Here is a 17943-nt window from a genome sequence, read left to right as displayed (position 1 = left end):
CCAACATATTTTGGCTAAATATGCCTAGTTTTATAAATTTGTATTGATAACATAGTGCTGTAATAAAATGTTCTAATAAATATGCATGATCAAGTTCAACAACTTGTGCTTTTATTTTGATATTCCTTAATTCCATGCTGAAATGACGCGATACATTAAGTGTGGGGTCGCCAAAAAGATTCCTAAATAAAATGGGGTTGTGGTATAAAAAAGTTTGAGAACCCCTGCACTAAACAAAAGGTTTGTGCAATTAGATATAGCAACATGGAGATACGTTGAGGAATCTATCTGGACAGTATAGACAGAGACAGACAGAGACAGAGACAGGCAGAGAGATTAATGTAACTAAAACCTTAAATGGATTGAAGTGTATACTTACCTAAAATGTAGACAAGTATTGCAATGAATTACAGTTAAGACAATAGAATGCCTGAAAAATAATACAAAGTATCCTATATTTACCCAATTACCTGCAATCTTGTCATACTTACCTGAAACTAAATTGAAGAATGTGAGAGAGACAGACAGAGAGAGACAGAGACAGATAATTATTATAATGCAAATCTTATAGACCTTTTCAACTTGACAATATAAACATTCTAAATGGCCCCATTTGTGTTTCCAGTTGCAATGTTTAATAATACAGTATCTGACAGGAAGTAAACATAGGACAAAGCTGTTCCCCTAGCAATGGAATTCGAATGAAAAGGTATATAGACAACACTTTATAATAATGATCAATTACTGTGTAAATGCTAAATATGCAATATATAATCTAATAATCCAATAGTCTAAATCTAATCTAATATATAATCTAAAAATGCTAAAATGATGAATATATGCTCTGATGATATACAGTATTCACATAAGGTAAGTATATTGTCCTTTTAGGTGGGAGTCAGCTACTAGGTTCCTAGTAGTTGGATGTCTCCACTGTTGTGGAGCCTGATGGCCGCTGGTATGAAGGACTGGCCGAGGCAGTTAGTTGAGTGTCGGGGGGGTATGAGTCTGTGACTGAACGTGCTTCTCATCTTGACTAGCTCGTCGTAGAGGGGGTGGGAGGGATTCTCCAGGATAGCAGCCAGCTTCCTTCTCATCCCCCTCTCTGCTGCCACCTCTAGTCTGACCAGCTCCACTCCCACCATGGAGCTAGCCTTCCTCACCAGCTTGTTCAGTTTGTTGGTGTCTCTCCAGCATGCCACAGCATAGAAGAGGACGCTGGCCACTACAGATTGGTAGAATGACTGCAGCAGTCTATTGCAAACATTGAAGGACCTGAGTCTTCTCAGGAAGAACAGCCTGCTCTGTCCCTTCCTGTAGAGGACCTCTTGTCCGACCAGTCCAGTTTATTGTTCAGGTGTACCCCAAGGAACTTATATGACTCCACCACCTCCACCTCATCCCCTCGGTGGTGATGGGAATCGGGGGGGGGGGCTCTTCTTGCCCCTCCGGAAGTCCACCACCAGCTCCTTGGTTTTACTGGTGTTGAGTTGGAGGTGGTTGCTGTCACTCCACCCCACAAAGCTCTCCACCAGGGCTCTATACTCCTCCTCATCGTCGTCGGTGATGTAGCTTACGATGGAGGAGTCGTCAGAGAACTTCTGCAGGTGGCACCTGCTTGAGTTGTGGCAGAAGTCTGAGGTATAGAGGGTGAAGAGGAAGGGTGACAGCACAGTTCCTTGGGGGGCACCGGTGTTGCTCACCAGTACGTCAGACTGACTGTCCTGTAGTCTGACATACTGCGGTCTGTCAGTGAGGTAGTCCTTGATCCAGGCCACCAAGCCGTGCTCCAGCTTCATCACAGAGAGCTTCTCCGCTAGCAGTGAAGGCTGGATGGTGTTGAAGGCGTGTCCAGGTGCGCGTAAGCTCTGTGGAGCATATAGATGATGGTGTCCTCTACCCGATGTTTGCCTGGTATGCAAACTGCAGGGGGTCGAGGGAGTCATGCACCAGAGGCTTGAGGTGTTGCAGGACCAGTCTCTCGAACGTCTCCATTACGTGTGACGTCAGCGCGACTGGCCTGTAGTCGTTGCGGGTGCTGGGTCGTCCCTTCTTGGACACCGGGACAATGCAGGAGGTCTTCCAGAGCTGGGGCACCCTCTCCAGCCTCAGGGAGAGGTTGAAGAGATGTTGGAGCGGTGCTGCCAGCTGCCCCGCACATGCTTTGAGCACCCTGGGATTGGTGTTGTCCGGTCCTCTGGCCTTATTCACACTAATCTTGTAGTCGCCCTCCAGCCTGTCCTTGTAGCTGTCCTTGGCTGCCCGTAGCTCTTTTTTGAGCTCCCTTTGGACAGCCCTGGCCTGCTCAGTGTCCCCTGCCATGAAGGCCTTCTTTTTCCTGTTAGCAGGTGTTTAATGTCCTTGTTAATCCAGGGTTTATTGTTTGAAAAGCAGCGTACCTTTTTTGTAGGTACGATGCTCTCCTCACATAATGGAATGTAGTCTGTAATGCAGTGGGATAGTCCATCAATGTTATCTCCGTGGACCCTCTCAAACATATCCCAGTCTGTCGACCTGAAGCACTCCCTTAGCTCCTCCTCGACGTCAGCAGACCACTGTGGGACAGACCTGGTGGTAGGTGGCTGTCTCTTAATGATAGGCCTGTATGTAGATACAAGCCTCACTAGATTGTGGGGTGTATGTGCCTACATATATATATATAGTACATGCATTTTTGTGTGTTAATATTATAAAGAGGACCTCAACCTATAATAAAAGCCTTTCATTATAAACATGTGATTCATTTTAAGTAAGATATAACGAGTTATATCCTGAGGACAGAAAAGTCACCAATAGCCAGGAATGACCCATATGTTAGCAGCAGGGTGTGCATATAATTAGTGTGCTTGTGTGGTGTGTACTGTAAGTCACTAAGGTGCTTATGTGTGTATGCTTGTGTGATGAACTTGAAGTGTTTTTAGTTGGAGTTCTTGGATATTCCTTAATGAGTTAATCTTATAGATATCTCAAATATTTAATGCACCATTCTAGCACCATAACAATATTTTGGTCCTTGATTAATGCCGAAGGTGTATTTTGCAGATTTGCAGATTTAAATCAGCCGAATAAGAGTTTGTTTAGTCGCGGACGGTACTGGCCCAGAGAGAGAGAGAGAGGCTTCCGCAGGACCATACAGTATGTTGTGATTCTTCATTGTGTCAATAGATTGTCACACTCACCACAGTTAATCCTTACCTATAGAAAAGAGGATGCAGCCCAGATGCCATGAAACCAGTGTCTTGTCGCTGGTATTGTACAGAGTGTATTGTCATTATCCGGGGCTGAGGTGCAGGCTCTCCCTCTGTTGTCAGCGTTGTGTTGTCAGCCCTTTGAAACAAACACCCGTAATGTTGTTCAATTAGTGGTCAGAGGTCGTCATTTGTGCCGTGGAAACGTAACGGCATGTAACGCGTAACACCATGTGTTTGAATTGGAGTTCGGTGCAGTATGATACTGCACCAATAACGTCCAACCTCTCTTTGAGCGATCTATTGAGCTATATTTTATTTAGTTTATATCCCACATAATTTTATTCAACCTCTTATACAGTCGTACGGCCCATATTTTATTACATAAATATATTATTCTATTGTGCTTAACTTAGTCATATTTCATTTAATTTTACTCAACCACTTTATTGTATTATCTGTCTGTGCTAATGTCACACCAGTAACGTCCAAAGCAAATTCCTTGTATGTGAAAAGTATACTTGGCAATAAAGACCTTTCTGATTCTGATTCTGATTCTGATTCTGGGGATGGTACGTTAGTAGAGTGGTAATTCATACAAAACCTTTTAGCCATAGTGTCTGTACACCTATTACGACTGAATGGGAGAATTCCCTGTAATCTATGTCCTCTTCTGTGTGCAGAGTTGGGAAACGCTTGGGCCAATGAGAACGTGTTCACAGCAGCAGAGGGGATCATGTGGTTCCGTTACCACAATTACGTGGCCAACAGACTGCATATGAAACACCCGCAGTGGTCGGATGAACACCTGTTTCAAAACGCCAGGAAGACCGTGGTGGCCACGTTCCAGGTAGAAGGAAAAGTCTCCTCTAATCTCCCCGCTGCACAGGTGCCCATTTAATTCGCACCCTGGGGGGGAAGGAGCCCAGTAGCATCACCGCCAGGCCTGCCGTGACTTTCATGGATGAAAACGGTTTTAGTTTCAGGGGCGATCGTGTCACTTTGTGCACCTGCTATATTAGCATCGCTCTTTAAGAACTGCATCATATTCAAATTTAATTCATATTTTTGGGGGAATGAAGTTGTATATATATTATATATTCCATATAATATATTATATTGTTATTGTTATTGCACTTTACTGTTACCTCGCTGTTATCTTTTTGCTGTGCCGTATGATGACGATAACATTTTTTTATCTAATCTGGTTTTATTTCATGTCTTTGTTACCTTTTCGTCAACAGAACATTGCTCTGTATGAATGGCTCCCTGCATACCTGGGTAAGCAGAGCCTGCCCTCATATCCAGGTGAGAAACACAGCGAGTGTTATGCGTGTAAAGGGGAGGAGAGCGTGTGATGCACTGCCACCCACAAGACGGTTGTGGTCAGCTACCTCTGGTGCTGCTGTACATACAAACATGTGCTCCGTCAGCAAATGATCACACTGGGGTTGGTCCTCTTCTGAATAAGCAGCTGCAGATGAAGTCAGTTAAAGAGTCGATGACCAGCTGAGTCTTGACTGTTTTATTTACAATAGTGTGTTTTCCAGGTTATACAATGGCATGCAAATTTCTCGATTCTGATTGGCTGAAACAGTCAAGTTAGACGTTGTTATTTATCATAACACATGCTTGTGATCCCAGGTTAACCTTCTGTAGTGTGGTAGTGAAAGGGTTAAGATGGAGTTTAATTTAAGTTGAACCCTTATTACCCCTTGGGGGAATCCGTCCTCTGCATTTGACACGTCCTAACTATAGAGGCGCAGTGGTTCAGCCACACAGGGTCGGCGCTCCAGTTTTAATGCCAGTACCTTGATCAAGGGCAACGGCAGGATAAACTTGCATGTATTTTTATGGTGTGGGAGAAAAACCATGCAGAACATTCAAACATCACACAGAAATGCCACCTGCTGGGTTTGAACCCAGGACCTTCTTGTTGTGCGGCGACAGTGCTAACCACTGCACCACTGTGCCACAGTTGAGATTGATATATATTTTTGTTTGCTTGTTTCTAGGATACAGTACTTCCACAGGGTTTGCCTATGGATGTTAGGCTATTTTTGATCTCAGTGCTTCACAAGTTGTTTTTATACTCTCACTATATTGCAGGGAGTGTTTTGTTCATCATCTCATCATGTGTGTATCCAGGTTACCAGAAGTTCGTTGATCCAGGAGTCTCTCCTGAGTTTCAGGCCGCTGCTATACGACTTGGCATGAGCATGGTCCCAGCTGGTGTGTATATGAGGTACTGACTGGTGTCTTCTAGAAACATTCAAAAACATATCGCCATTCCCAGTGCATTCTGCTATCAAACGGCTATTGTGCAGATTTCCATGCGTAATCTTGAATTAATTTAATTTAATTGAATTCCGTTGATAAAACCTCCTTTCCTGCTACAGAGACAGAGCCTGCAACTTTCGGGACATCGTCAACATAGACGGGAGCTCGTCACCTGCCATACGTCTTTGTAACAGCTTCTGGAAGCGTCAGGTAGAACACATCTTCAAAAGAACCAAGCAGGATGTAGGTGTAGGGTAGATGTACCAAGCAGGATGTAGGTGTAGGGTAGATGTACCAAGCAGGATGTAGGTGTAGGGTAGATGTACCAAGCAGGATGTAGGTGTAGGGTAGATGTACCAAGCAGGATGTAGGTGTAGGGTAGATGCGTTATTTCTTTCCGTAGCCACATTTCTGGCAAGACGCTCTCTGATTGGCCGACGCCTGTTTCTACACTGGTTAAGCTTAGGCACTCTTTCGAAGTTGGTTAAGGTTAGAGTTTGTCTTAGAGCATGGCGATAGAACGCCAGGTAGTTTGCAGGCTGTTCGACGCGGAAATGGGCAAAGACACAGCTCGTCACGCGATTGGGCAAACATGTCAGTGGCCAATCAGAGAGCGTCAGTCAGTGGCCAATCAGAGAGCGTCTGCCAGAAATGCGGCTACGGAAAAAAATAACGCAGGGTAGATGTACCAAGCAGGATGTAGGTGTAGAGTAGATGTACCAAGCAGGATGTAGGTGTAGGGTAGATGTACCAAGCAGGATGTAGGTGTAGGGTAGATGTACCAAGCAGGATGTAGGTGTAGGGTAGATGTACCAAGCAGGATGTAGGTGTAGGGTAGATGTACCAAGCAGGATGTAGGTGTAGGGTAGATGTACCAAGCAGGATGTAGGTGTAGGGTAGATGTACCAAGCAGGATGTAGGTGTAGGGTAGATGTACCAAGCAGGATGTATGTAGGTGTAGGGTAGATAATATTGTGGAGGTGAAAAGTCTAAGACTAAAATTATACATCCACTAATGATAAATCCATTTTTGTTTTGAAATTGAAACGATATGGCCTGTCACAGATCATTATTAATAGATACGGTATGAATTGCTTGCATATAAAAACGGCCTCATTCTCTAATTAGTGCACACGTAAAGTGGGCAGGCTATGTTATTTCTTTTAAAATAAACAAATATTGGCCTAAAGCAAGTTCTATAGCCACCACACAGGTGACAGGACGGCCTATTATTCTCTCTTGTTTTTATTATTAGCCCTCCAAATCAGGCTACAATATGCTTGGTGTTCTTTTTAAGATCTTGCCAATAGTATCTGTCAAATATTATTTTGATTGCAGACTTGGCATTAACATGTTATCATTTAACTATGACAGAGGCCCAACCTGAAGTCAGCTCAAGATATAGATCACCTCATCATGGGCATGGCCACCCAGATCGCAGAGAAAGAAGACCATGTTGTCGTGGAGGACCTGAGAGGTCAGTTCTATTCCTTGCCATTCATTGTCATGCACTTGGTCTGTAATGACCACCACTAACGTTAATCATTTAGTTTGTTGATTAAAAGTCTCCCCCCCCCTTTTACTTCCACCCTACCAGACTACATGTATGGTCCTCTGAAGTTTTCTCGCTCTGACCTGGTGGCTCTGACCATCCAGAGAGGGAGAGACTTCGGTCTTCCCAGCTACAGTCAGGTCAGACAGGCTCTGGGCCTTCCTCCTGTGAAGACCTTCAGAGAGATAAACCAGGAGCTCAACAGGACCGACCCACAGGTACAATTCTAGAGGCTTCCAACGCACTGATCCAGAACCAACCGGATCCAGAACCAAACGCTAATCCATGGATATATCAAATTAGATATTTGACAAATGTGATTCTCGTATTACTAACCTGAATCTATAATAAAAACACAAGATACTTGTGGCCTAATAATGATAAGGATAAGCGCTCAATGAAGAAACCCGATTATATTATAATTTATTATAAAAAGTCACTATTGTATGTCATATGAAGTCATCATTTGTATTTTGTAAATATTCAGCAAGGATCACAAGGTTAGCATCTTATCTTTTTCTTTTTATTGGGGTTTCAACATACCTATTTCAAGAAAATAGGAAAACATATAATATGTTAAAAAAATATATACAGTATATATATATATAAAGACAACATACAAAATACAATTATAATAATACAAATATAGAAAAATAGACATATAGAGTACACACACAGGTGAATTATCATATTTATGTGGAATAGATATTATATATATATAATTATATATACAGTACATATATGGTGTATTGCTAACCCTAACCCTAACCCTAACCCTAACTAACCATACTGTCATGCACTTGTCCTAATAAACTAACCTACACTGTAGCACTCAACACTTTGATGAACATTGTTACTCAGCTGATAGAGTTGTGCCCTTCCTGATGGCTTGTCGTACAGAACTTGTAAGTCGCTTTGGATAAAAGCGTCAGCTAAATGACTAAATGTAAATGTAAATGTAATTATACTATTGCTAATAATTATACTGACTATAAAACGAGGTGAGCATATTTTGTCATAATGTGGCATAATGTACAGTATATTTAATTATAATAATTGTTAATCAATGTATATACTGTGTACCGTCTCCCTCCAGTTACTCCGAGATGTCTCAGAGCTGTACTACGGAGATATCTCTAAACTGGAGCTGTTCCCTGGAGGTCTGCTGGAGTCTCTGGACGGTCCCGGTCCAGTCTTCTCCTCCATCATATTGGACCAGTTTGAGCGCATCAGGAACGGCGACCGTTTCTGGTTTGAGAACAGACAGAATGGGTGAGAGACCCTCTCAAACACAGACATCACACAGTACATATTCAACACGCCAATAACTGCGACATGACCTCATTGCATTCCAGTGTAAAAATATTAAAATAACATGCATTTACAATGTATTTTTTTGGATCACTTAATTTCATGTCTACATTTTAATGTGACACTTTGCCATCACATATTATATCGTTATACTTTCACTTTTCATGAGTGACATGTGATCGTGTGGAAAAGCATGTAATACCATGGACAATATCATGTGACCACCACCATGTAATTGATGTGGCTTCTCTATGGGGGAATCAATCATCGATCAATTGATTGACCGTTTTGTGACAATATCATCCATTCATATCAAGCTGGTCATTTGTCTGACCACAGGCTTTAACCTCTTCACGGTATTTCCTAGTTTATTCACAGAGGAGGAGATCAGGACCATCCGTAACCTGACGTTTCACGACGTCCTCGCGGCGACCATTGGCCCAGACGCCGTGCAGAAAGAGGTCTTCTTTTCGAGAGATGGTAAAAACGCACCCTGCTTGGCTTCCATTCTGATTGTGAGATAAAATGTTCATGGATGAATGAATTCATACGTTATTGAATAAATGAATGTGCGATGTATCTTTGTGACCCCAAGGTGACCATTGTCATCAGCCGGCACAAGTGAAGGCCTCAGAGCTCCATCCCTGCAGTAACGTCACCACCCTCTACTACTTCCATGGGAGCAAAGCCGGTTTTGGCGCATTCATCGTGGTCCTTTTCCTTTTCCCCGTCGGTCAGTAGTCAACCACTCTTGCAGGGCCATTTGTAGATTTTTGGGGGCTCTATGCGGAAATGTTGTTTGGGGGCCCCTATTTTGTGAAACTATGGTGGGGGGGAATTCCAAACCCTTTAACTCATTCAGCGCCAATCACGAGTATAGTCGGGTTAACTCGCCATCGCTTGAGCGCCAATCACGAGTATAGTCGTGTTTTGGTCGTTATTTCTTTTATTAGCGATATCCATTCATTTTCATCCATCCAGCCTGATGTTATCGTTGGGAATGGGTCTGAGCTTGCAAAAGGGCAAATACCACCCCCTACGCCTTCCGGCTGGTATTGCACTCCACTGGGAATGGTATATTTTTTTTTCTGGGACGATCCAAGCCGTGTGGGCGTGGTTTAAATAATCAGGCGAGGTAACCTGATTTCAACGATACATCTGCGAAGCTGCCCCCCCCCCCATATGCAATGCTGTTGAACTTGGCACGGACCTCCGCACCCAGTACTTCAAATGGCGATCAGATAATTGGATTATTTCTTTTGCATTACATCAGATACAAGGTAAGAACATTATATATAAATTTGATCGTTGATCTGATATGTATTTCTACCCTGATCGACGCTGTATCTGTGTGATTTGATAATCAGCCGAAAAATTACAACGTGTTTTGTGTATTCCACTAAAGGGCTATTATCCCGTCTTTCTCTGGAATTACTAGAAATCACCAAAACTATACTCGTATTCAAAACGGTATAAAACGGAAATGTACAGATGAAAAAACAATCCGTTTTGTACATGTTGACTGCATAGTCCGCATATGGCAAGAAACGGGCCTGCAGTCTTGATACATTTGAATCCACTGTGTGCGCTTGAGAATAATTTAAAATATCACTTTGACATTACCAAAGCTCCGGGGGCCATTGTTGATAAACCACCAGTCACTTGTCACTCTCCTCACAGTGAGTTTGCTGATGGCGTGCGTCGTGGCCTATTTCCGCAATTCCAAATTCAAGAAGTTCCAGAAGAGAGGAAAAGTGATTGACAGGATAGAGGAGCCTGCCGTGGGAATCCCAGGTATATGGAGTCAGCTGGTTCAAGCCTCAAGATGGCCGCAATGTCTTTATTAAGGAGGCACCGATGCCTACATCTGGTGGTTGGTGCATCCTTAATATACAGTAAATGTTGTCATGCACTCTTCCTAATGTACTAACTTACTGTACTAACTTAAACTCAAGTCTGAACAGTTTGATGAACATTGTTACTCAGCTGATAGAGTTGTACCCTTCCTACTGACTTGTCGTACAAAAATTGTAAGTCGCTTTGGATAAAAGCTAAATGACACAATGTAAATGTAAAAATGTAAATGTTTCTCCTACGCTAGTGATGTCCCATTATTTCACTGTGTTGCGTTATCATCAGTACACTCTCCTCCCTCTCCTCTTCTACATGTCCAGCCTACGAGTGGCAGGGACACAAGAAGCCTCTGCATCCCGTCAGCGTGGAGCTGGACGAGAAGAGGAGGCTGCAGGTGTTCGACAGGGCCGGCCCGGTGCTCCGCTGCCTCAATCTGGGCAACCAGGCCCACCTGGATGTGGTCGTCTCCAACGACAACCACCGCAAGGCATTGCTGCTCAAAGTACCTAAGGAATATGACCTGGTGAGTGGGCGGAGATGAGCAAGGGATGGCTTGTTATCTCAGATGCTTTTCATTCATCGTCCCAACCATATATTTGGATTTGTAGTACGTAATTTGTTAATCCCCCCCGAAGGAAACATGGTTTTTACTTATCAATCTGAGAAACGCATGCCGTACTTTACCGGATTGATAGTGACAGACACATTGACCTAGGCCTATCTCTGGAACTAACAGGCCACTCTGCAGCCCCAGATTTACAACATGTAGGCGTCCCTTGTGATACCAGTAACTCCTGTTCATCTTCTGATGTACCTGATCACATCTGACTAGCCCGCTAATCCGCCCACAGCTTCTACCCCTCTGCATTGGGCCTCATCAATGAGGCTCGGGACCCCCACTGACACCGTCTATCATCTCCTCTCCCCACATACACTATATGCTACATAAGCATCTGTCACAATGTGTTACATCACCACACCCTTCCTGGGCCCTCATTTATCAACAGTTCTTAGAAAGTGTTCTACTTTCGTTCGTAAGCACAGAATTTAGAATGTGTGTACGCACAAAAAAATCGGGATTTATCACACGTGCGTAGACGTGTCCCACGCACACCGGCAAGTACTCCGTGTTGATAATTAACCAGGGCCCGTGAGCGGATCGGCGCGGGCGAGAAATCCGCTCTTCGCTCTAGACGGCTTGTTCCGCTCCGCTAATCGCTCATGTTGACCCCGCCCCCAAGTCGCTCTCTGCTCGCTCACCGCTCACCTTGAATCGAGCACTCCCCGGTCCCCGCTCCACATCGCTCGGCAGATTTTTTTTTTTTTTTTTGGAGCATGATGTAAATTTGCTTGATTTGACCAAACTACAACAGTCTACACCCCCTGGGCCCCTTAACAATTGTTTGTATTGAGCCGTATTGTAATTGTACCCATTCTGCAATGTTAAATAACGTTGTTTATAGCTCTACTAAGCGATGATAGCTAGCCTAGCCACAATGCTATGGTCGCTGCCATTAACGTTAGCATGTAAGCTAACGACAACAACAATGGCGTCATATACTTTTTCTAACAGGATGTGAGTGACGGTTCACCCTTCTTGTGAACCCAATTTTTTACTTTGACTGTGAATAACACCATGCTAAAATTTACCAGACCTGAAAAATCTAAGCAAATGAATAAATGGAAGATGATTAAACAGAAGGTTTTGTAGATACAGTACTGAATTCTGTCATCCGGACACATGCCATTTGAAATATGATTATAGAATATAGAATATCAGGCCTAAAATGGTTATGCGATTAAAATGTGATTAATTACAAATTCTGTGATTAATTCGAATTTTTTTCTTTATCGCCTGACAGCACTAATTTGCACATTATACTCAAACCTGTGAGCATCTGAACATGACACTGGTCATATTTCTGCAGAATACTGCACATTTACACAGCTCTGTTACATATTCTATTCCACTGTATTTTTTATTCAAATTTAGTGTATATATTCTACTACAATCCTGCACAATTGTACAGCCCTGTCCTATATTATATTCTATTGTATTCTTATTGTAATATAGTTTATATATTCCACTTTAATTAATGTTGATGCACCAAATTACCAAGACAAATTCCTTGTATGTGCAAGTGTGGCCGATTGTATGTTACTCCTTCTGCGTTGTGTTAAATGTCGATGCCCCAAGGGAGTTTCGAACCCGAGTTGGCCGCACCGCGGGCGATAGCACAGACCGCTATACCAAGAGGTGAATTCACTACTTGGTAACGTGTCTATGTGTCTTTTAAGGGGAAGTGAGTTTAACTCGCAGTACCGCTTACTGCCACAGTCACTTCACAACACACGTCCATCGTGACTGTCGATATTACTCATGGACCTCCGTTACACAAGCTTACTTGGCAATAAAGACTTTTCTGATTCTTCTGATTCTTCTTGCCCATTCCCTGTTGCGTCTCTGGTTGCAGGTGTTGCTCTTTGAGGACGAGACCAAGCGCATAGAGTTCTTCAAGCATCTCCAGCCCGAGGACACGGTCATAGACCAGGAGATGAAAGTGAGGGAGATGAGAGAGAAGGAGCTGCTCAAGGAGGCTTTGACCAGAGACCAGAGGGCTCAGATTGTGGAGACCTTCATCAGACAGGCTTTCTCTAAGGTACCGTCAGGGCCACTGGGAAATACCTCATCCCTGACTCCGCTGCAGCAGCGGCGGTTGTGGTCGCTTTCGCTTTTTATGCTCAAGAGATTGTCGTCAGCGCTTGTTCAGAGGTCACTTTAGACCTGGCCTCAAGCCACAAGAGCTGAATGGCGGCTTTAATGGTGACCTCGCCAGTGATGCAGGGAGCCTCGGTGACGTTCTCTAATGACACTACGGTGACACCGTCTCTGTCGTGTTTGTACAGGTGTTGGAGATCGAGAAGTGTGACGCAGGGGACCTGAGCGGTGTCTCCAGCAGCAGGACCAGGGAGGTGCTCCAGTGTGAGCTGACGGGGACCGAGTTTGCAGACACTCTGGGTCTCAAACCCGACTCCTTGTTTGTGGAGTCCATGTTCACGCTGGCCGACAAGGACGGCAATGGCTACCTTTCCTTCCAGGAGTTCTTAGACGTGATGGTCATCTTCATGAAAGGTTCCTCATTCCGTTCCCCTCTAGCATCACCTTGTTTCTGCATGACAGAACATTTTAAAGTCCCTGTGAAGTGAAACATTTCTTTTTCGTTACCTTATGTCCCAGGTTGTACAGCTATTATCTATTATTATTATCATATTGTCCTATTATTTTTTTTATATCAAAATTACATTATTTTCTATTCCGGGAAAATTGCTAAATGTAATTGCTGACCCACCCAACACTCATGGACAAACACAACATTTATTTTATATAATAATAATAATAATAATAATAATAATAATAATAATAATAATAATAATAATAATAATAATAATAATAATAATATTAAGACAGGGATTGATATCAGTCAATTAAGGGGAAGGTATGATTAGGTGGCCTTGATGTCAGAAACCTGATTGGGAATTTGGCCAGGAACGTCAGGGAACCCCCTACTCTTTAGATAGGCATCCTGGGTTCTTTAACGACCGAATTCAGTCAGGACCTCGGTTTAGCGTCTCATCCGAAGCACGGCACTCGCAGCTGTACGGTGTCCCTATCACTGTAACAGGGGCATTGTTACTGACAAGTCCAGAGGACAGAGTGCCCCCTGCTGGACAACAACACCACTTTCCGACAGCAGCCTTGACCGGGGCTCGAACCGGTGATCTTCCGATCATGAGTCCGGAGCTCTACTCATGTAGTCACGCTGCCGGACAGTTGATATAACGTTTATTTAACCAGAAAGGCGTCATTGAGATTAAACATTTAATTTTCAAAAGAGTCCTGAAGGGGTGACAGTGGCTCAGGAGGTAGAGCAGTCGTCTGGCAATCCTGAGGTTCCCGGTTCGACTCCCGCTCCTCCTGGGCAGCGTGTCGATGTGTCCTTGAGCAAGACACTTAACCCCTAATTGCTCCTGATGAGCAGGTTGGCACCTTGCATGGTTGCCTCCACCGTCGGTGTGTGAATGGGTAAAATGTGAGTAACAAATTGTAAAGCGCTTTAGATAAAAGCGCTATATAAAAAAGCAGCCATTTACCACAAGTTGTCCAGAAACTATACAGACACAATCAGCATGCACAATGGATTTAAAAGCACCTAATTTGACCAGCTCCACAAGATCAATTTATTTCTGTGATAGATTCCAAGTACAGTAGATAGAGCAGCGTGCATGAAAGCCCAATTGTCCAGTTCAGAACAGACTTTAGGGACTGATGGCCAGAATAAATTCTGAGAACTTCCAACAGTTGCGGTTAGTGTTGAAATGAAGTCCCTCCCAACATTTAGTAATGCCCGATCATCCTGTTTGATTTGGGGAAAAAACTGTGCAAGCAAAACACACGACACAGCGACTGCCATTTCATGGGATGTTGACAAACTGTAAATGCAAGTACAATTATCATGACTGGATCCTGTTTAATTAATTTAATTGAATTCATATTCTCTGTCTATTTACCTAGGGTCCCCCGAGGAAAAGTCTAAATTGATGTTCTCCATGCACGACATTAGTGGACGTGGATTCTTATCCAAAGAGGAGTTTTCAATGCTGCTCAGGTTTGCGCTATTGCTATTAGTTCATCATTGCATCATTATACGTTTTGTACGCCTGCTGCTCCATCTGTGACTCTCTATGTGCCGCAGGTCCTTCATTGAGATCTCCAACAGTACTCTGAGTAAAAGCCTGGTGGAAGTTGCCATCCAGGCTATGCTGCAGGCAGCAGGCTTCGACGACATGGAGAAGATCACCTGGGAGGGCTTCCACTTCCTGCTGAGGGACCACGAGCAGGAGCTGCAGTTTGCCCAGCTCAACATCAGAGGTCAGTGGGAGGGTTTGGTCACTTAAGAGTTTATTGTATCGCTGTCCTGGGTTTAGGAACGTCTCAGTTGACTAATCATACATTTTTTGCTGTGTCACATACAAAGGTCTAATAATAATATAAATGTACCTGAACCGGGTTGTTGTGAAGCCAACCCATCCAGTAGTAAGTGCATTTAGCACAGGTCCCGGTAGGAGGAAATAATAAAGCGTTTTCAAAAGTAAATGATATTTATTAACAAATGGGGAATGAAACCCACAAACTGACACAAGGGAAGGAGACAACACAACAGGGATATACAATAGTATGCACAAATAAGGTACTAGGTAACCCTAATTCTCTTCGGATCAAATAACAAACTCAGCAAGACCGACGGCTTCTCAGTTACAGTGGGTGACAATATTGTCACAAGGAAAGATGAAATTACATACCTAGTTTCCATCCTAGAGGCAAATCTTTCCTGTGACAAAATGGCATCCAATGTAATCAAAAAAGTCAACCAACGAACTAGATTCTTGTACCGGATCTCCTCTCTGGTAAACAAGAATACCCTGAAGACTCTGGCAGGAGCACTCATTCAAGGGTACTACAACTATGCTTGCACCTCATGGTACCAAAGCACCTCAAAGGCGCTAAAAACAAGATTACAAACATCACAAAACAAACTGGTCAGACTACTGCTTGACCTTACTCCTAGAACCCACCTCACCCCTGCCCACTTTGACTACCTAGGATGGCTTAGAGTAGACGACAGAGTACAGCAACTTGCAATGGGCCTGGTCTACAAGATACACTACACGACTAAGGTACCCATGTACATGTCAAAATACTTCCCAAAGGTCAGTGAATACCACGACCACAACACCAGAGGGAGCTCCACAAATCATGTTAAACCCAGATTCGGCTCAAACAAGGGACTAAACACGTTTCGCAATTATGCCACATCAATGTGGAACGCCCTACCCACAGCTGTAAAGGAATGTGAATCACTACCCACTCTTAAAACCACTCTCAAGGAGCACCTACGGGAGACTGCAATTCGAAACTGGCCCCTGTAAATGTCCTAACCCAACCCCCTCCAATGTACAGTAAATGTCCTAACCCAATAATACACGAGACCCTCTTCTTGGAACCAAGTATGGTTTTGTCGATATTCCAATGTACAGTTTTGCTTGTACAGTTACAACTGTACCCCCATCCCGCCTTTTTTCTTTTTCACATCTTGAACGATAGATACTTGATGCCAAATGGGCCATAGTATTGCATCCATAGCTATAATATATATATAGTTATAGCCCTGCAAACAAGGTGAGCGGCATAGACACATAGCGTGGCAGCACATAGTCATATCCCGTTCCCAGCGTGGCAGTCAATGTGTTAAGAATAGCCGAATAGCAACAGTCACACTTACAATCTGGGAACCACCCAGCAATAACAAGGCCAACACAATACATCCAGTCCACACAATTACTGTGGCAATAGCAAAGAGGCCAACACCCAACCTACAATACACAGTCTGGTGATAATGGCAAAAGGCCAACACAATACATCCAGTCCACATAATTAGTGTGGCAATAGCAAAAGTCAAGTCAAGAGTCAAGTCAAGAGTTTTATTTGTCACGGCATACAAGTATACAATGAAATGCGGGTGGTCTTGCCCGCAACGATGTGCAATACAGTGGTACAACATGTAATAGAATCCAATAAAAAAAAAACATTGTGCAATAAACAGGTAACAGGTAACAGGTAACATGGTGGGACATCTCGGTATCTGTACATAGTTATTTACAGGGCATATAGGACATGCTAGGTAGCTTAGGTAGTGCAATACACTGTTACTGTTGTTATACTAATATTAAAGTGACCTTTCCTTTTTGGCCATAAGTGTGGGCGTGTGCGGCATGAGTGTGTGTCTGCTCATGTTAAAGTGTTAAAGTGGCTGCTGGTGTGTGAGCGTGCACAGCGTGCGTGTCGTGTGTGTGCTCATGTGTGCTTGTGTGTGGATAGATCAGTGTTCTGTGGCACTCAGTGTTCATTGTTCAAGGCTCTGATGGCCTGGGGGAAGAAGCTGAGCCTAAGCCTCTCTGTCCTAGTAGCTGGGGTTCGCAGGCGTCTGCCTGACCTCAGCAGCTGGAACAGGCTGTTGTTGGGGTGGTGGGGGTCTTTCATTATTCTGCAGGCTCTGGATTTGCACCTCTTGTTGTATAGAACTTGCAGGGGAGGTAGTGCAATACCCGTGGTACGCTCGGCTGAGCGCACCACTCTCTGTAGGGCCTTCTTGTCCTGTGCCGTGCTGTTTCCATACCAGGCAGTGATGTTTCCAGTCAAGATGCTCTCTACAGCTCCGGAGTAGAAGGACTGGAGTATCTTCCCCGATACTCTGAACTTCCTTAACTGTCTCAGGTGGTAGAGGCGCTGCTTCGCCTTTTTTACAACTGTGTCTATGTGTGTTGACCATGTCAGATCCTCTGAGATGTGGACCCCCAGGTACTTAAAGCTGCTCACCCTGTCCACGGTAGCCCCATTTATCATCAGTGGTGTGTGTGTCTCCTGCTGTCCTCTCCTATAATCCACGATCAGCTCCTTGGTTTTACCAATGTTCAATAGCAGGCTGTTGTCCTGGCACCAGCGTTCCAGTACCTCAACCTCCTCCCGGTAGGCCTTCTCGTCGTTGTCCGAGATCAGCCCCACCACCACTGTGTCGTCTGCGAACTTCACTATGGAGTTGGAGCTGAACTTGGCCACACAATCGTGTGTGTAGAGTGAGTACAGCAGGGGGCTCAGAACACAGCCCTGGGGGGACCCGATGCTCAGGGTGATGGTGTTGG

At 44.0% G+C, this 17943-nt stretch overlaps 1 protein-coding gene across 1 annotated transcript in view; it reads left to right on the top strand.

Annotated features, from left to right (window-relative positions):
• The window catches only part of duox (dual oxidase), a 47598-nt gene that overhangs the window by 12695 nt on the left and 16960 nt on the right, over positions 1-17943 (top strand). The window contains exons 5-19 of the mRNA XM_084335162.1: positions 3872-4038; positions 4433-4496; positions 5337-5433; positions 5588-5678; positions 6843-6945; positions 7066-7238; positions 8117-8292; positions 8699-8811; positions 8927-9064; positions 10012-10125; positions 10506-10708; positions 12660-12845; positions 13093-13318; positions 14759-14852; positions 14940-15115. Of these exons, the coding sequence (XP_084191288.1) occupies positions 3872-4038; positions 4433-4496; positions 5337-5433; positions 5588-5678; positions 6843-6945; positions 7066-7238; positions 8117-8292; positions 8699-8811; positions 8927-9064; positions 10012-10125; positions 10506-10708; positions 12660-12845; positions 13093-13318; positions 14759-14852; positions 14940-15115 (2121 nt within the window). The remainder of the gene's footprint in view (positions 1-3871; positions 4039-4432; positions 4497-5336; positions 5434-5587; positions 5679-6842; positions 6946-7065; positions 7239-8116; positions 8293-8698; positions 8812-8926; positions 9065-10011; positions 10126-10505; positions 10709-12659; positions 12846-13092; positions 13319-14758; positions 14853-14939; positions 15116-17943) is intronic.

The sequence above is a fragment of the Notolepis coatsorum genome (assembly GCF_963971535.1).
Source record: "Notolepis coatsorum genome assembly, chromosome: 18".
NCBI lineage: Eukaryota > Metazoa > Chordata > Actinopteri > Aulopiformes > Paralepididae > Notolepis > Notolepis coatsorum.
Note: the sequence above shows the minus strand (reverse complement) of the source record. Positions and strands in the feature narration are given on the sequence as shown.